Genomic DNA, 20,801 nt, shown 5'->3' with positions numbered 1-20,801 from the left:
GTTTAATATTTTTAAAATGAAGGGTTGTTACCAGGGATACAGTATATTGAAAGTGATGGAATGATTATTGTTAAGTCCTCTTCATTTAGCTGGCTGTCATCTCAGCTACTTTGTGGTATTTATCTTTAAAAATATGAAGGATCTATTACTTGCCATCAGCAAAGTTACTGTTTTAAGTACTCGATTATGTCAATAATACAATAGAAGTTGACTGACATATTACTTGGAAGATGCTGAAAAGAATGCTGATAAATTGGAAAGAAGAATGAAAATAATGATGATATAAAATGTAAAAGTAAAACATACCTCAGAAGATTTCATTGTTTCAATTTTAGCTATATAAACCAAATGACAAATATCTGATTCAATTGAATTGAACTGAGTGTTTTTAAATGCTGAATAAAATTCATTGGCCAATTCCTGAATTTTGAACTTAACCAGAACTATATACTGATTAGAAGCAGACATAATGTGATGCAGCAGTTGCTGATAGTGGTGGTTATGATGATCTCTATATTAGGAATATAGATATGTTTTATAAAAGCACCAAAAGAAATTTCTTATTATTATTCATACCACTAACAACATTTAATAGAAGAATTTATTGTTGTACATAAGATAAACTGTTGGCCATTTACAGTTAACAACAGCAATAATTACAGACTTGGAGAGAAATACTGCTCTGAGATTACAGAAATCTATTTGTACAGCAACATGCAATTTGCTCAACATAACTGAAAACAATTGTGCTATCTTTGTGGCAATAGAGGTTCTTGGTCGTTTATCTGCACTACCTGTCTTGACCATCTGGTATGGCAAGAATGGAGACACATGTTCAGTTATCTCCACATTCTGCATGGTAAGAGGTGAGACATATGAATGAGTCAGCCATTCTCAATACTTTGCAAAGAGTGTAGGCTCCAAAAGTGGCTTTTTATAGGGTACCCAAAGAAGATTCTAGAAGACTGAATCATGCGACAGCTTCTTGCTGATTGGTTGCTTCATAGACTGATCACGTAAAACTACTGTGGTTTAGTCGTGGTGTCTGACAGGTTACCTGATGGTTAGGTTTCGAATCACTGCTACAATGGTTTGAAATTTGGCACAAGGCCAATAATTTCACAGAAGGGAGTAACTCAATTACATTAACCCCAGTGCTCAACTGATATTTATTTCATTCACCCTGAAAGAATGAAAGGCAAAAATCAACCTCAGTAGAATCATGCTTATAATAATAATGGACACATGGTACATAACAGATTAAACTAGAACATTCTCTGTATCTTTTATACTGTAAAGCTATAAGTATTGCATACATCTTTACAGAAATGTTTCTCAACATAATACAGATATACTTTGTACATAAGTAATTTATAAACTAATATACTAAATGTATAGAAACATTATTTCTTGTTTATGAAAGCTGCTTCTTATCTAACCATATTATAATAATCAAACCCCTCCCCACCTCCAAAATGTGAATGGAATTATAATAACCGTACGATTAAGGCATTTGCTTTGAAATCACGTGGTTCCAGGTTCAATCCAGTTGCATAGCACCTTTGACAAAAGTTTACTATCATAGCCTTGTGCCGATCCAAGCCTTGTGCCGATCCAAGCCTTGTAACTGATATTGGGTACACAGAAACTCGTCAGATAAAGTCTACCTATTCTTGGGTAGTTGGGGTAGCCCCACTCCGTCGTCTAGTTTAACCCTTCACATCCAACACTTGGGTGCTTTTAATGGAGTTCACTCTGTAGCAAGCATTCGGATTGTTTTCCAATCCGACGATAGCTCAATATCTTTCTTCCCTTTCTCTCAGCTGTTTTGGAAGTCTTGCATGAAGTTCATGGGCGTAACCCTAACTCATCTGACTCAGCCATAAATAAATTTTTAAAAAAGTGAAATATATTTTAGATACGTTAGACCCGAAACAATTTTGATCCATATTAAAATGTGAAACTGTTAGAAGACATAAGTAGATAGTTGCCTTATGTATGTAATTTAGAGACAACCACACGCAACTTAAAATACTTAAGTTTTGAGAACTGATTTTCCGGAACAGCTGTGACGTCACTAAGAGAACGGCAAAATGGCAGCCACTGGGGTGTTACCGTTTGTCAGAGGCATAGATTTCACACGAAATGATTTTCAGGTATAGCTGAATTTATTCATTTTGACAATATCTTGTTTTTAATGTACACAGGTATACTAACATAACTGCTCTGTTTTAGCGAAAAGTCAATTTAAGGATTTTGTTCGTATGCTATTCTTTCTAATCACCTCATCTACCTCCACCTTTGTTGGTCCCCGGCTTTCTAAATATTTTCTGTATTATTATTACTAGTAGTAGTAGAAACATCTTTATATACACATATGTTCCCTTTACAGCAAGAAATTTGTTTGGTTTAGCAGTTCCAACCTTTCAAGATAATTACGAGTGATATTGTCCGAGTTCTTACAGCTGTCAATGGTTTATATATATATATATATATATATATAAACAAAAAACCCTCCCCCAACCACATTAAAATGTTAGGTTTCATTAACGAAGAAAGTAGGAACAACATTATGATTATTATAACATATTTATTGTTATCAGGGTTTAATATATTTATTTAGAAAACAATTGCTAGGCGTAAGATATCCGGGATTGTTTGCATATTCGCAACAAATGAGTAGCAGAACTGACTACTTCGTAGTTGGGTTTTCTACGGCTGTGAGGAATACACTCTAATAATATATTGTAAAGATGATACCTAAGATTGATAGGACCTTAGGGGCTGTCTTAGTTTAGATATTACCTTACAGCTTCAGCTACCTATTCATTTGGATTCACTTTAAGATTTGGTGTTCTTACTAAGAATAGACATTCTCGTCCAATTTGACTCATTTTTTCCGATAGCTATTCTTAATTTTAAAGCAATTTTTATTTTTTATACATACTTATGCAGATAAATGCGTAACAAATAAGGTTATTCGTAGTAAATAATATGTTATGTACTTTTAGTTTGTCAAGTCTACAATTATGATTGTCGTAGTTAGGAAACTTAGTTTTCGGTTTATATTAATATTTAGATTCGAACCTTTTTGACTGATGGATAGCAGTTAAATATATAACTTTAAATATGTATAAAGATTTAAGTCAAGAACTCTGTAAATTTTTAAATATATTTTATTATATGTTGTTCTTAATTAATTGGCAGTTTTGCTTATATTTTGACTGTAGTGAAATATTTTAATTAGTTTCATTTTATCATCCTTCTGGACTTATACTAGAGTCGACGGTATCGAATAGCCTCCACCTTTCAAAATTTCTGGTTATGTACCTAAATTTGAAACTATTATAGAAGAAAATAGGAGCAACAATATCATTATTTTCCGTTTGGATCACCTGTAGCGTATCTGGACATCATCAATGTTTCTATATAGGTTCATTAATAGTGATTAAATCTTTTGGATACAGAATGTGTGCCAAAGTTAACGTAAAAAAATTAGTAAACTTAAAGAACTAAGCTAACGTTTGGTTTTCCGAAAAAGTAAATATTTCCTCTCATCATTTTTTACTAACATATTTCACCTGCTTTTTTGTTTTCTAAATATACTTTTATCGACTTTGATCATCAGTAATATTGAATTTCACGTCAGAATTTTATGTAGATCTGACTTTTTATGTAGATCTGGATTTTTAACGAGAGGAAATGAGATTATGCAACTTTCATGCAATTCTCAGAGGCATTAGCCAAATATGATAAAAGTCATAGTTTTGACAAAGTAAAGCAATCACGGGGAAATTTTCATTTATATACTGTAAATAACAGTTCAAGTAATTAAGTAAAGTAATTAAATTGTAAATCACTTATCAACTGGCATTGAAAAAATGACAATGTTTTGTATAAACAAGGAAACAACTAAATTAGTCACTTATTGAAGTTTTTCTATGATTTTTTTCTCTTGAATTCAAACGAAGCAACATACTTGAATGCTCAGTTTAGTTTGATAGAAAATCTATAAAGATTGCTTTTGTCTTTTGATTACTAAGACAGTCTACTGCGCAGGGAAGTCTATTGTAATTTTTGGATGATGTATGTGTAGATGACACGATCAACTTGGATTTCGGTCGTATTCAGTTTGACATGAGAGTTTCTAAGTTGGTCTACTTCTGGAATTTCACTGCATCTTCATCAACATACTGAAATTTAACAACTAAGGTTATGGGTGGGTCTAATTTTGGCTTTTAGCCAGTTGATGTTTACGTCTTCATGTGATCAGTAACCACAAAAATGCTGCAAGTAGAAAAATAATCTCTCTTTGACTCCATTTTAATATTTTTCTTGACAACTAAGATGTGGACGAAACCTCTGGAGTACTTCTCAATTTACTAACTCTTACCGAGGTTAAATAAAGGTGTGTGCATGCATCTTCATAATTATCATCATTATTTAACGTCCATTTTCCATGCAGGCATGGGTTGGACGGATTGACAGGAGCTGGCAAGTCTACTGTCGGTTTCTATGGTTGGATGCCCTTCCTAATGCCAACCACTTTACAGAGTGTATTCGGTGCTTTTTACGTGTGGCACCAGCAGCAGTAAGGTTACCCAAATAACTTTTTGCAAGACTCCTCAACTGAGTGGGGAGTAGTATTGAGGGAGGTGGTTTTGTGTCAGGTGATGAGATGTTAGAGTATGGATAAAGGATCAGGTCTTGCAGTAAAGGCGATACATGGCTACCTCAGTAGGAGAGAGGGAGGAGAGAGAAGATGTGTTTAAATCTGTGTATACATGTCTTTTTGTAAGCCATATATCAACATCACTTCAACACCCACTTTTCCATGCTTGCATGGGTCAGACGAGATTCTTAGAAACAAATCTTTTATGACCAGATGCTCTTCCTCTCACCAACCTTCACCTGTTGTTATCTGAGATAATATTGCCTCTTGTCCTTTGAATACAAATGGCACAAACGTTCAAAATGTTTTCATAGAGGATTGCAGCAAAAGAACATTGCTTGTGTAACAGTGACATTGGTTTACAACTTACATGCAATGTCAAGACAAGGGGGCATACGCATGCACACACATACATAACATACATATAACGGTCTTCTTTCACTCTCCATCTACAAAATTCATTAACAAATCTTTGATTGACCTGGAACTACAGTAAAAGACACTTGCTCAAGATATCACTGGGACTGAACTCAAAAACATGTGGTTGCAGAGTGAACACCTTAACCACACTGCCTGGAAGAGGTACCACAGATACCATCTTTCTAGGTAGACAACTGCAGGAAAAGTACTTAGCTGAGAACAAGCTACTATATCTAGCATTCATTGACATGCAGAAGGCCTTTGACAGTGCCGTACTTGGTAATCTAGTGATGGCTAAAAAGACTAGGCATAGATGAATGGTGTGCGAGGATTGTGCAAGCTGTGTACAAAGATGTAGTTTGTAAAGTAAGAGTCAGTAATGAGTTCAGTAATAAATTTGGTAGTCCTTCATAGCTCAATCCTCAATCCCCTTCTTTTCATCATGTTTCTATATGCCATCAACAAAAGAGTTAAAAACTGGATGTCTATGGGGACTTCTGTATGCTTTTATGGAAGACTGTATAGAGGAATTTGAAGAAATCCCAAATAATACATAGCAACAAGAGACCTCTAAATAAACTTAGCTTAGACTAAAGTGTTCATAAGCTAAAATGATAGGTTCCTTGCACCCTCAGGGATACAGCCTTGCATGATGTGCAGAAAAGGAGCAGGTAGGAACTCCCTATGCTATACTCAGTGTAAGCAATGGGTGCACAAGAGATGTGGAATTACAAGCAGGTTAGCAAAGAAAGCAGACTTTGTATGTGACAGATGCACTGGAGCAATAAGCATTAAGTGCATGCTAGAAATAGATTCTCTTAAATGCCAGGCATCTAGGTGACATAATTAGCAGTGAAGGTGGTGCTCTTAAAGTACTGTAGGGAAGAATTGGCTGAAAAAGTTCAGGGAGTTATTACCTCTGCTGGTGACAAAGGCTTTCTCTTCCAGAGTGAAGGGCAGATTGTATGATCCATGTGTTTGAACTCCTGCATGGTAGTGAGATGTGGGCTTTGAATACAGAAGACCTGCAAAGACAAAGAAGCTAGCATGCACTGATAGATAGATGCGTAATGTCATTGTGCATTAACACCAGAGTACAAATGAGCTGTGAGAAAAATTGAGTATAAGGAGAATCAGGTATAGTGTGCAAGAGAGAAGACTGTTGGCATGGTCATATGATGTGTGTATGGAGGATTACTGCTGCATAAGGAAGTGCCATATGCTCCATGTTAGTGTAAGCTATAGAAGAGGGAGACCAAGGAAGACATGGAATGAAGTGATAAAGGGTGACCCAAAGATGATGCATCTCACAGGGAGATGACAAAGGACAGTATTAATTGATAATAAGTAGTGCTGCAGAAAATCCAACCAACCATGACGATAATGATAGAAGTTTGGGATATCTATGTGTATATACTTACATGTATGTGTGTATATGCATATATATATATGTTTATATGTGTGTGGATATGTATATATGTACATCTTCAGCTTGCCCACCCTATATTTGCTACCATCATTTACACCCCTCTCATCTACTTGGTGATCACCTTCCCTTTTTCACTCACCTCCCTATTCACTTCAGTCTTCTCCTCCCTCTATTACTCATACCCACCATCTCTTATCTCCCCACCACTTGTGAAACTTACAAACTATAAATTGCTAGCCCCTATATCACTCTGTCACTGCCTCTCCCCATTCTTTGCTAGGCTTATGTATGAGAGACTGTTCATTCTCATTATTCTATCGATACCCACCTTCCCTCTTCCATCCCTCTACCCCACTCACTTCAGTCATCTCTCTATCATTCGTATCACTCATATCTCTCATCCTCATCACTCCCCCACTAACTTCAATCATTATCCTTGCTTACTGACCTGCCTTCCATCACTCTATCTCTGCAATTTCTCTCACTGTTCCCCTCTCCAAAGCTTCTCTTCTATCTTAATACGATCTTGTCACTTTGGTCTACCCAGCACGAGGCCCATGCCTTGCTTTCATTGGCTCTCTCTGGATCCTCACTACCTTGTCTATTCTCTCTTTTCCATGTTCCCTTTTGCCTTCATGCCTGTCACCTTTACTGTGGGACCTCAGTTTTGTGAACCTCTCATCACCAGCAAATCAATTTACAAACAATTTTTTTAACATAAAACATCCTGGGTGATGAATGGTATCTCAAGTAATGACCATGCAAGGTGGCAACTATGGTTGGCAACAAGCTGGTAATATCACCAGGAGAATGTCAGTATTTAGCTTTCACTCAGTGCACGTTCCTGTCTGAATTCTCCATGCTCTCTCTTGAATTTCCTATAGGAAACATAGTTTCAGTTTATGAACATTTTAGATGACAAATAGCCTTTGGGAACAAACTTAACTCATAAGCCAAAGTTCCATTGTACTTACCCTTATAATATAGGATAAGCTTAGACTCCTCCTCCCTACACAACCCATCTCATTACTCTTACCATCTAGCCTCTGACACTTATCCCTACCTTGGTACAAAACCACAAATCATTGAGGAAGTTTCTAGTCAACTGACTTAATCTTGTTTAATGGCTGGTTTATATTTTATCAAAACCTAGATGAAAGCAGTCAGTCCTGGCAATGATATCAGTAAAGAACGAGCTTTAAGCATATTCTGTTTTTTTATTTATTTATTTTTTTGTAGTTGGTTACTCAAATTGGTTTTGTTAATAAATATCCAGTGACCTTTAAATAATTTAAATAAAAAGTAGATGCAAGCATAGCTGTGTGGCAAGAAGCTTTCTTCCCAACCACATGGTTTTGGATTTGGTTCCACTCATTGTGCGGCACCTTGAGTAAATGACTTCTGCTATAGCCCTGGACCAACCAAAGCCTTGTGAGTGGATTTGGTAGATGGAAACTGAAAGAGGCTCATTGTATATATACATATGTGTGTGTTACAGTCTATTTACCTCGACTTTGCATGATAGTTTGTAAAACGTGTCACCTTCATGCAAGTGGTGGTGTTCATTTACAGTCTTCTGTGAAAACACGTCTGGTTTTGGGGAAATATTACCCTATTTGGAAACAGGTGTAGGTTAGCAACAGGAAAAGCATCCAACTGTAAAAAAATCTGCCACACTAAATTCTGTCCAACCTATGTGAGCATGGAATAGTGGATGTTAAGATGGTCATATATATTATATATTATTTGTCTATTTTTGTGGGGATGAGGATTATGTACATTATTTACAATGTACGAATAAGTGTTCTCATCTTGTTTGTTGTTAACACATTTCAGTTGATCTATGTTCCAGCCTTCATCAGGCGTTCTGGTGGAATTTCGAACCCAACCCTTTATTTGACTAATGGGGTACACTGTTCTCATACCTAAGTTATGTTGTTGATGTTATTTTTCTATTGATTTTATATTTCAAGTCCCTGCCTCAGATTGAACTTCGAATCCAAGTGTTAGTAGCTTGTGCTTTTATCCACTATTAACCCTTGGATTCTAAGTTTGATCCCTGGCAGGGACTTGAAAAATAATATCAACAGAAAAATAACATAAACAACAGACCTTAGGAATGAGAACAGTGTACCCCATTAGTCAAATAAAGGGTTGGGTTCAAAATTCCACCAGAACGCCTGATGAAAGCTGGAGAGTGCATCAGCCAAACGTTGTGATAACAACAAACAAGTTGAGGACACCTATCCATCCATTGTAAATAATGTATATATTTCTGATAAGTATTTAATCACCTGTACAAGCACTTCATTAAATAAAATTGAAGAATGTGAAGCAGCATCAACAGGTTTTTGAGAAAGAAATACTGTTGATTACTAGTTCATGTTGATACCACCCTCAGGTCAATGATCTGGGGGTCATATTACAAACACTGTGGCTTTAAATTCAGTTTTATATTCTTTTACTCTTCCTTAGATATTTACTTTGTCCTTCTACAAAAATCAAATTCCCATTTGAAACAAAACCTTCTTGCATGATAATTGTTTTCCAGTTTTGTGCTTATCATAATGTCTACTTTTCCATGCTTGCATGGATCAAGCAGAATTAGTCAAGGTAGATTTTCTCCAACCAGACGACCTTCCTGTTGTTAACTCAGAAAATGCACACATTCCTTTGAAACTTGGTGTGATAATAAAAATATTACACAATATAATTTAAAGTGTAAACCATAAATCTGTCATGTGTGCATGCATGCACACACACACACACACACACACTCTCTCTCTCTTCCTCTCTCTCTCAGGAAATAAAAATGTATACTTGCCTGTTAAAGAAGAGCCTGCTGCTTCATAAAACAAGTTTCTACAAAAATCAAATTGTTTCGGAGGAAAGCATGAACTCTACCATAACATATTGTTCCAATTTTTAATGCATGTATTGATAGTTGGGTGCAGCAGACATAGCTGCCTAGTTTAAGAAGTTCATTGTGGTTCCAGATAAAAGTCTACTATGTGCAATATTTTGGACATGTTTTCAAACATAGTATTAAGTTAAACCAAACTCCCTGTTAGTGAAAATGGTAAATATAACTCATTGAACATTTGGACACCATCACCCTAGGCTCTTTGGATTCCTTTAGTTACAAACATTTAGATTAGATCTCTGGTCTGAGAATAACTTATTGCAACAACTCGTGAGTCATGGTTTCTTTCTCCTAGCTCCTGCTAGTCTTGAAGACTCTGCATATGTTCAATTAAATGGAGTTGCATGAAATTATTGTACTGCATTACCTTTGGATATCCTTGTTGTTTATTTTGATTTTAATCACCTTACTTTGAAATTGTATGGATAATACCATACTAAATTCTGGTGCCTCAACTTAAGTACCATATTCATCTGAATCTAAAGTTTTGCTGAACTATATATATATATATATATATATATATATATATATATATATATATATTTGTGCATGTGAGTTAGTGTCTTCTTGTCTTGACATCACATGATAGTTGTAAATGACCATCATTATCACACATGCAGTTGTCATTCATTTCCAATTTTCCATGAAAACATGTTTGGCCACTGGAAAGTATTACCTCACTTGGAATCAGGGGAAGGTTGGTGACAGGAAAGGCATCGAGCCATACAGAACCTGCCTCAGCTAATTCTGTCCAACCCATACAAGTATGGAAAAGTGGACTTTAACATGATGATATTTTAGTCATAACTAAAATATATTTGAAATCAAATATATTAAAAAATACAGTGATTAAAAAAAAGTTTTTATTCTTCAAATTTTAATATCATTTTTAGTCCCACTACTGCTAAATAAATATATTAATTTTATGAAGATGCTGACTTTCAATGTAAATTCACTTATGTAAAGTAGACAAGTTGAAGTAATTAAATGAACACTTAATCCACTGTGACTTTAACCCTTTAGAATTTAAAGCAGCTATATCTGGCCAAAATATTGTTCCTATTTTATTTTCAAACTGGCCAGATTCAACCTCTCACACTTTCCCCAGAATGTTAGTCTAAAAAATATACAGTCACACAATCAAAATCTCAAAAGCTACAAGATAATGCTGGATAAATAAGTGTTAGATTTGATTGAATAATCTGAATGCTAAGAGTTAAACCTTTTAATATTTCTGTTGAAATACACTGCTTTTGTTTCAATTAATTTTGAAAATCATGAAGAACTTAATAAAATATCTTAGTCTTATTAAGCTGGTATTTGGAACAGGAATTAACATGAAATTTTGAGGGGAAAGTTTTTATTTACATCACTTTAAACAAAAGCTTGCATCATGGAATCATGGATAATCTCAGAAAATTTGCTATCAAAAGGGTTAACCAATGTCATTTCACATTTGGTTTTTCAGTTTTCAAAAATTTGTATTTTGAAGTTCAATTATTTCTTTTTGCAGTGTGGTTCCTTCCCTTCTCAAGTGGCGGATATGGCTGGTTTGAGATGGCTTCGTCTCAACAGAACCAGTTTAACTGAAGTCCCAGAAGAAATTAATAATTTGAGAAAATTGGTATGTGTCAAAATCTTTCTATATTTTTAAGTCTTTCATTTATCTCTTTGCATTTATAGTAATATTTTAAAATCTGTATTGAAATATTTCAACGAAGTTGCATTTATATTTCTTTAGGAACATTTATCCGTATGTAGAAACCAAATCAATGAACTAAATTTTAAGCTTGGTGAGTTAAAGTCTTTGCGCTCCCTTGTCTTTCATCACAACAAACTTTCGGACAGTGGTATTCCTGACTCCGTTTTTAGCTCTCAGGAACTAACAGTTGTGGTAAGTATCAAGTGTAGTTTTTGATTTTATATGTGCATGTATATAATTACACAAAAAAATACACTGTAAATTATCTCACTATAATTATAGCCAATATAAATGTTGGCTGATTGGTTTTTCCAGTTACACTTTACATTGTATAAAGAGAGAGTAAATGAGAGCTAGAGGGAGAGTTAGCCTAAAAGGTGCAGGATAAGTGACTGGATAGTTGTTCAACCTGCTAGAAATAGCAACTAAATTTCTTCAAATTACACCCTACTGTCTTTAAAAAGGGATGACACATTGGACAATACAATCCTTGGTATACAAGACTCAGATGGTCATGGATGAATGCAGTAAGCCTGCTTGATTAGAACTGATTTAGTGCGAAACAAAACAACATCCAGCATTTATATTTTATTCTTTTAGTCATTTGACTGTGGCCACCTTGAAGGGGTTTTTTAGTCAAAAAATCGACCCTGGGACTTATTTCTTGAGCTTAGTACTTATTCTAATAGCCACTTTTCCTGAATCGCTAAGTTATGGGCATGTACACACTGGTTGTTGAGCAGTGTGTGGGTGGGGGGACAAAGAAAGACACACACATGGATACACACACACACACACACACACACACACACATATATATACATACAATGGGCTTATACATACAGACAGAGAGAGAGAGAGAGAGATAAAACATTTAATAGGGAAATTAATGCCTGAGGTGAAAAGGTTGAGTGGCTTCAGCTTAGAGGAGAAGGACAATGTTATTCCAATGTTTTGTGTTGAAACCATACTGATATCCATTTAGGCAGCTGAAGATGGAATGTTTGTTATATATTTTTTGTTGTGACCTTTTGTATTCTCATTGTTTTAGAGTTGTCATCCAATGAGAACTTTGTTCTATTAAGAGCAAAACTTGTCCAAGGAATTTATATGCTATGGTGTTTTTGCTGCATGTATGTGTATGTATTATATTATTTATTTTTTTCTCTTATAGGATCTGAGCCATAATAATTTAGTGGAAGTTCCAGAACAGTTGCAAAATGTTAAAGGTTTATTAGTTTTGAATCTTAGCCATAATAAGTAAGTTTAAGTGATCTCTTTATATAATCATATATGTTTTGAGTTTGAAAATAATTACATAACCTTCTAACAATCATTCACATAATATATTTGCATAAATCATATCTTTTTATATGGATTATACATACAGATGCACATACAATCACATACATCTTATCCTTGCCTTTCTTGCTGTGTTGTTATTCTCATTTTGAACTAATATTTCCATAGTATAAGTGTAATTAAATATCATTATAAAGATAAAACTCAACAGTCTCTATATTATCTTCCAGAATTGAGAACATACCAAATCTTCTATTTGTTAATTTGATTGAACTTATTTACTTGGATCTCAGTAACAATAGTTTAGGTATGTATTAAGTTTTTAAGTCAATGAAAGTGATGATGAGATAGATACGAGTTTGTGTATGTATGTGTGTATCTGTTTGTGTGTTCTCATGTCCTCTTGTCTTTGCATCATTCAACAATTGTAAGCAAGCATCACTGTCATACAAACTGTTGTTTCCAATCTTTCCTAAAAATACATGTGGCCACAGGGAAATATTACCTTGCTTGGCAACAGGTAAGTGTTAGTGACAAGAAGGGTATCCAGCTGGAGAAAATCTGTCAAAAAGTTACATCTGACCCATGCAACCATAATAAAGTGGGTGTTAAAAATAATGATTTATATTTTAAACACAGATGTGTATTTGATATGTTGAACACAAATATATTTTTAAATGTGTTAGACAGAGATGTATTTAATGTGTCGAACAGCTATATGTTCTTTTTGATATTGATATTCCTTTGATGAAGTATTGATTATCAATTAAACATGTTTGTTTCTTAAAAAGTACTTAAGCGTTTTATAAATATCTGAAGATGTACAGAAAATAGACTCCATCAATTTCCAGGGGGATAAGCTAGAGTTGATAGCTTTTGTTATCGAGGTAATCAAGTTAGTAGCTGAGTTGGGTGCTCTGAGAGAGTAGCTGTGAGAATAAGATTAGGCTGGACAAAGTTGAGAGAGCTACTACCTCTGCTGGCAACAAAGGGCCTCTCCCTCAGAGTGAAAGGCAGATTGTATGATGCCTGTGTGTGAACAGCTATGCTACATGGCAGTGAAACATGGTCTGTGACAATCAAGGACATGCATAGGCTTGAAAGAAATTAAGCCAGCATGCTTTGCTGGATGTGAAATGTCAGCGTGCATGTTTGACAGAGTGTAAGCATCTTGAGAGAAAAGTTCGGTATAAGAGACATCAGATGTAGTGTGCAACAGAGACGACTGTGCTGGTATGGTCTTGTGAAGCATATGGACAAGGACAGTTGTGTAAAGAAGTGCCGATCTCTAACTGGAGGGAACCTGTGGTAGAGGTGACTCAGGAAGACATGGGATGAGGTGGTGAAGCATAATCTTTGAAGTTTGGGCCTCACGGAGGCAATGACAAGTGACAGAGACCTTTGACAATATGCTGTGCTTGAGAAGACCTGTCGAGCCAAGTGAAATTGTTGTCATGGTTGATGTTAGTGTCATGGCTGATGTTAGTGTCATGTAACTGGCACCCATGCTGGTGGCATGTAAAAAGCACCTTTTGAACGTTAAGCCTCACAGAGGCAAATTGGCTGATGCTGGTGACATGTGAAAAGCTCCTTTCAAGTGTTGTGCTTCATGGAGGCAATGACTGAGACCTTTAGATTCTGTCATGCTTGAGAAGAAGACCCATCAAACGAAGTAAAATCACAGTTGTGTCAGATACTGCTGTCACACAAATGGTACCTGTGCTGGTGGCATGTAAAAGTACCTATTACACTCTTGGAGTGGTTGGTGCATCCAGCCGAAGAAACTATGTGGTGAACTGGCAGAAACATTAGCACACTGGGCAAAATGCTTAGCGGTGTTTCGTCTGCTGTTACGTTCTGAGTTCAAATTCCACTGAGGTCGACTTTGCCTTTCATCCTTTCGGGGTCGATAAATTAAGTACCAGTTAGGCACTGGGATCGATGTAATCGACTTAACCCCTTTGTCTATCCTTGTTTGTCTCCTCTATGTTTAGCTCCTTGTGGACAATAAGAAATTATGCCAAATCAGACTGGGGTCTGGTGAAGCCTTCCAGCTTGCCAGCCTTGGTCAAACCATCCAACCCTTGCCAGTATGGACGACGGACCTTAAATGATGATGATCTCTTAGACTTAAATGTCTGTTTACTGTTTTGAGAAAGTATCCTCATTCTGACAATTGCTTAAAAAAAAAAAGAAATTTTGTTTCAGTTGAAAAAAAAGTGTTCTAACTCTCTAATTGCAGAAACTCTTCCACCCCAGATACGACGCCTAACAAGTTTACAAACTTTGAAACTGAACAACAATCCTTTAATTCATGCTCAGTTGCGGTAAGTTGGTTCTGTTCCATTTCATAGCATGTACAATAGGGCTATTGACTATTAACTGCAGTTGTTCAACTGTGTGTGTGTCTGCTTTTGAGGAGACCATAAATATAATTATATGTTTATATTAGAAGAATACCTGCACTCCACAGCAGAAGTGTTAAGCCAGGTCCCCCTGTTGAAGTAGAAGAGAAAAACTACAGTAGCCAACCAAATAAAGAAAGAAAAGTGAAAAGCCACTGTATGGAGTTCATACAGTGTAGCCAACAGGGACAGTGTACCTCTTGGGAGGAGTTTGTGGTTGGGTGAAAAGTGGGATGGAAAGAACTTTGGTCATAGAGACCATTCTGTCTACATGCTTCCTAATCTTTGTAAAACCTAAAGCTTTGGAAAAAAGAGGTGTGTGGTCTGTACAAATGTGGAAAGGTCAGAACAATGAGATGAATACTCTGCAATTGCCCATTAGATTTGGAGCACAGATACACATGGCAGCATAACCAAGTACTCAGAGTATTGTCTGTTGCAGTGGTGGAGAGAGTAAAGCAAATAAGCAATGGTGAAAGACCACAAGTAGTGGAGCTTGGGAAGATAGTTTTGCAGAGACAGTGAACATTATATGCCAGCCACTGTAAGGAAGAATGATCCAAAAGTCTCTGTTGGCGTTGATGGTAACTATCACTTCCCACATTTTGCTACTAAAAGACCCAACCTTGTCATGTGGTGCAAGGAAAGGAAGTTGGTAAAGATAGAGCTGACAATTCCCTGGGAAGCAAACATCAAAGTTGCTTTCCTCAAGAAATACAGAAAATATAGTGAGTTGGAAACAATGGATGGGAGGCAATATACCTTCCTATAGAGATAAGTGTTGGGACTAGGGTCCACTAAATGCTCAAATTTTTGGTCTAGCTTAAAAGGAGGAAAAAAATGTTGCCAGAAAATTGTCCGAAGCCACTGAGACAGTAAGCCATTACATTTGGTTCAAAAGAATGGATGAGTGGTATAGCAAAAATGAGCAGTGAGGATGATAAAAACATCTAGCCCAGAGTTGCACTATCTGATTCAACAAAGCTCATACAGTTATGCAAGACTTTTACCACCTGCATCAGTTGGTGGCTTCAGGCAGCTCTGATGTTCCATTGGAGGGGAGCTGAAACAACCACAGAGCTGCTTCACTGCTTGATGAGAGATTGTCTCCTGTATTTGGAGACAGAGTACAGCCAGAACCATCAGCACACAAGTGTTTACCCTTAAATATTGTAAACTTGTATTTCATTGTATTTTGCAGCCAATTACCAGCATTGACTTCTTTAACAACACTACACATGAAGAGTTCAGAGAGACGTATCAACCATTTCCCACCAACACTGGACACTTTAACCAATCTTCAAGGTTAGTCATACTCTTAATTATCATTCCCTGTATATTTCATTACTAACAACATACAATTGCTTTCTTTTGCATGTAATTCCTAATTGTCTTCTAATCTTAAACCAAATAAAGTTCCTGTGTAGATTCCATTTCCACTCCCGTTAGGATCTTCATAACAACATTCAGCAGCTGCGAATTACTGAAAATACTTCTTAGAAATCATAGGACAGTTGACTGTTTAAATTTTTGGTAGGGTTTAAAAAATCTGTAAACAAACTGAACCCAAATCTATTGTAGTTAGCATTACAGCATTCTTGCCTTCCTTTATATTAATCTACTAAACCCTGCACAAGTTATATTCTTCCTCCTCTATTTAAGCCATTACAAAAAAAAAATTGTGTTGCCTCTTTTAATACATTCGAAAATGTTATTGGAATTCTCTAGAAAAAAAAACAATCTCTCAAGTATATCAAAAGTTTTTGTATGTAGAGAGTATGCATTTATTTGTTTTCAGTTAGTTAAAATATATTTGTGACATGCTTTAACTTTAAAAGGCAAATTTACTGCAGTTACCATGGAGAATAGAAATTCTCTCTTATTGTAAAAGGTGTAAAAATACCATATTTTCCCAGTGCTTCACTCTGACAGTGCATTTGCCTTTAGAAGTTAAAGTCAGTCACAAACCTATCTTGACTAACCTACAGTTTGTTTATTCCTAATCAGTGCTTGGCACTGATGCTGCTATTTTTATTCCAACCAGGCAATCCACTAGCACCACTCAGTCATTGATGTTGACTGTTTTTAGTTAAAGCTATGGCTTTGAATCTGTCCAGGATTATCTTCCATTGAGGAAGGCTAAAGAACCAGAAACATGTGTCTGGGAATCGCTAAAGGGAAGCACTGGACAAATACGATGTTTTTACACCTTTTAACATCAGAGAGAATTTTTTCTCAGTGAAAACTGCAATGAATTTGCCTTTAGAAGTTAAAATATATCACAAATATATTTTAACTGACCTAAAGTTCATTTATTCCTAATCATTGCTTGGTTCTGATGCTGCTATTTTTATTTGTTTCTTTTTACATTTTTATTGTTTCAGATATCGATCTGTCATGCAACAATTTGCCCAAAATACCCGAAGCTTTATACAAACTTAAAACTCTCAAAAGATTACAACTATGTGACAATGAAATCACAGAGCTGTCCTCATTAATTGGTAAGTTCCTAATTGATCTATTATTAAAAAACAATTTCACTTACTCTTAAAATATATTTTTATTAGCATCACTGTGTTGCTGAAGACTTAGTCTATGAGGTTGATTGTGTTATATTTCTGGCTATATATTCTAATTCCTTTTAAGTATTCATATTTACCATTTCATTGGTAATATTTTTTCCTGGAGGTTGTATGCAGTCCATTATGAGCACTGTAGCTTTGAACTTGTAAATAGTGTCTTTGCTTGGAAGTTCTTTTTGCAATTAAGCTATTAATATTATTATGACTATTTATAACTCCTAACTTTCACTTTCCTGTCTTTTTGTGTTTTATTCTGTGTACTTCTTGCTTTCTGTCACCTTTTTTAACCTTTCCTAACAAGCTATATACACTGTATGTACTAATCTCATTATTATTACAATTAAAATTTCATACAGATTTATCAAAAGACTAGTACATACAGTATATAGAGCTAAATTTCAATTTAGTAACAAACCTGTTTTCAACATCTCCACAATCGATTATTGCAAAATAAAATATGGCAGTTTCCTTCTAATCAACTGGGTTGGTACCAAGTTCATTTTTCAGTCAGGAAACATGCTGAAGAATATCTGAATATTTTTTATAGCCCTTTTCATGATTATCCTTCCATTTTTGTTTCCATAATTCTTTTTTTATCTTCCTCTCACATATTTTTTTTCAATTTGACCTATTTGAATATCACTTTTTCCTCCTGCATCTTGAATTTTTTATCCCTCGTTATCTTCTCTATTGTGTGGTATTCTGAAAGGTGATTCTTTTTTTTTCCTTTGATTTTATGATGTCACACTTCCTATTAAATGGTATGCAAAAATTAGAACTGAAAATTCTGACAGACTGTATTAAAGAAATTTGCATATTCTTAATTCTGAAGTAGTGTTTGAGGTCAACCAGAAGCATCAGATGGTTGATTTTTTTTTTTTCTGTTTTATATTTTTTTTTATAAATTTTATTTTGATTTACTTTTTCATAATACATAAGACAGATAAAAAAAAAAGAAGTGAGGATAGTAAATCCTAAAAGAATTGCTCTTTTAATCTCAATTTCATTCCTGCACACTTCACTGTCTGATAATTCAACTTGCAAAGACTATGTAACTTCTTAGTTTCATATTCTATCAAAGATGCCAATTATTTCCATGCACTTTAGAGGTGAGGAATGGATTGTTAATTAATCCATTCCAGTACCAGTATTTTTTTCCTATTTTTCACCTGAGATATCAGTCTGTCATTGTATAATAGGTTATCAGTTGCCCATGATTCCCTTTAGTATCTGTTCTGTTTCATTACAATCACCTTTCAATGCTGTCAGTAGTTACCATATCAGTTGTAAAAATTAGTTACTTTACTCCAATCACTTTTGTTTTACCTTTCTATATAAGGACAATTTTCCCTTTGTCATCTGTGATAATGAATAGGTTGTCTGAAATAAAAAAAAAATTTTTCTATATCAGAAATTTTGAATCTCATCCCATTCTTTATTTTATGGTAGAATGTTCCAAATTAAAACATTACTGAGATAGAGTCACTGAAAAGGTCACAGGATGTGTGATGAAAGAGTTTTGACAAAGAAACTAAAATAATAATAATAAAGCTGAAGTGAAAACCAAATATATAGTGCGTGTGTTTGATTGGCAAAATGTGACTTGGGGACGGTCATATTTTGCCAATTAAACACACACACTATATATTTGATCTTCCCTTCAGCTTTATTGTTATTATTTTAGTTTCTTTGTCAAAGCTCTTTCATCACACGTCCTGTGACCTTTTCAGCAACTCTCCATCCCATGTGTCTCCTCTTGTTCTGCATATCGTCCATTTTGTCAAAAAGTGCATGTGTTTAATTGGCAAAATATGACCATCTCCAAGTATAACAATATCTCTTTCAATTCATGATTTCACATCAAGAATCTTGCAAAACAAATACATAAACGTGAAGTATCACTATTCATCCTTAACACTTACATAAGTAATATTTACGTACTCTTACATAAGTAACACTTATGTACTGAAGGCTAATTGTAATGTATTATACCTTTCCCTAAATTTGTGGCTTTGTGCTAATGTATGAAATAATAATTCAGCATTATTATTGCTCATTGCATATCTTTCTTTGTTTAGATACCTGGGTAAACTTGGAAATGCTAAATCTTTCCCGTAACAAATTGACTGCTCTACCTGTGAGTAATCAACAAAGCATTTTCTTTTACTTTGTATTTATTGTGGTGTGGCAGAAATATTAAAACATGTAACTAAATGTTTGTATTCTGTATTCTGGAATGGCAGAAATGCTTGAGCATGAGGTTAAATTCTGCCAAAGTTGATTTGTTAACCTTATATAGTTGATAAAGTTTGTGTCAGACATGTACTTAATACAAATTTTAATTTTTATTCCTTCGCAGATTGAAGATGAACTATTTTCAATCGGTAGTTAAATTAACGTTGTTGCCTAATTAACTTAAATCTAAAGTATCTTTTAATGAAATAGACTTTAGAGTTCAGAGTTTGTAAGAAATTTAGAGAATTACAAAATACCGCCTCTGATAGCAACTAAGTCTCTCTCTCTCTCTAAAGTGTAGACTATTTGAAGCTTGGAGAGCAATAATAATTCCTTCTAATTTTGGCACAAGGCCAGTAATTTTCAGTGGTGGAGACAAGTCAGTTACATCAACTTTAGTACTTGACTGGTACTTAATTTTATTGACCCTGAAAGGATAAAAGGCAAAGTTGACCTCGGCAAGATGTAAAGACTCAGAATGTAAAGAGTTGGAAGACGTGCTGCTAAGCATTTTGTCCATAACATTAACAATTCTACTAGCTCGCTACCTTGGTAATAATGCTTAAAATGTGCTTATTGTATATAGTACTCAAGTGCACTGCAGCTCATTAAAAAAAAAGAGTAAAAGAGAGGACAGCAGCAGCAATAAGTCAAGCAAAGAAAGATAGCAATGAAAAGCAAAAGTACGTGCATACTACACAGGATAACTCACAAAAAGGAAAAATGGGCCATTAAAAAGCTATAGAGAGGAAAGCGATACATAGGCAGAAGTTGTATTAGGTGGCATAGAATTTTTGAAAGATGCAGTGACCTGACAACTAACAATTGATGTGGGTATTTTATTCCATGCTTCAGCAATTCTGAATATGAAAAAATATGTTGTTAATTAATTTTGATTTTAGAGTACCTGCAATAATTGCAGAATGTTGTAGGAAATACTACCTTGCTTTTAAACAGGTGAGGGTTGGTGACAGGGAGGGCATCTAACCACAGAAAATCTTGCCTCAATAAACTCTGTCCAACCCATGCAAGGTTGGAAAATTGGACACTAAGAATGATGTGTATGGGTTTATTTACTCTTTTTCTTTCTCTCTCTCTCTCTCTCTCTCTCTCTCTCTCTCCCTATATATA

General features: G+C 35.0%; 1 protein-coding gene across 2 annotated transcripts in view; it reads left to right on the top strand.

Moving 5' to 3' along the window:
* The first annotated feature begins 2,047 nt into the window (after window positions 1–2,047).
* The window catches only part of LOC106873839 (protein flightless-1 homolog), a 70,943-nt gene continuing 52,189 nt past the window's right edge, over window positions 2,048–20,801 (top strand). For both annotated transcript variants that reach the window (XM_014921353.2, XM_014921352.2), the window contains exons 1-9: window positions 2,048–2,156; window positions 10,958–11,068; window positions 11,186–11,338; window positions 12,321–12,406; window positions 12,679–12,755; window positions 14,691–14,775; window positions 16,055–16,158; window positions 17,238–17,354; window positions 19,514–19,572. In XM_014921353.2, coding sequence (XP_014776839.1) covers window positions 2,094–2,156; window positions 10,958–11,068; window positions 11,186–11,338; window positions 12,321–12,406; window positions 12,679–12,755; window positions 14,691–14,775; window positions 16,055–16,158; window positions 17,238–17,354; window positions 19,514–19,572 — 855 coding nt within the window. In that variant the 5' untranslated portion in view covers window positions 2,048–2,093. The remainder of the gene's footprint in view (window positions 2,157–10,957; window positions 11,069–11,185; window positions 11,339–12,320; window positions 12,407–12,678; window positions 12,756–14,690; window positions 14,776–16,054; window positions 16,159–17,237; window positions 17,355–19,513; window positions 19,573–20,801) is intronic.

Source organism: Octopus bimaculoides, chromosome 7, assembly GCF_001194135.2.
Source record: "Octopus bimaculoides isolate UCB-OBI-ISO-001 chromosome 7, ASM119413v2, whole genome shotgun sequence".
Lineage (NCBI taxonomy): Eukaryota > Metazoa > Mollusca > Cephalopoda > Octopoda > Octopodidae > Octopus > Octopus bimaculoides.
Note: the sequence above shows the minus strand (reverse complement) of the source record. Positions and strands in the feature narration are given on the sequence as shown.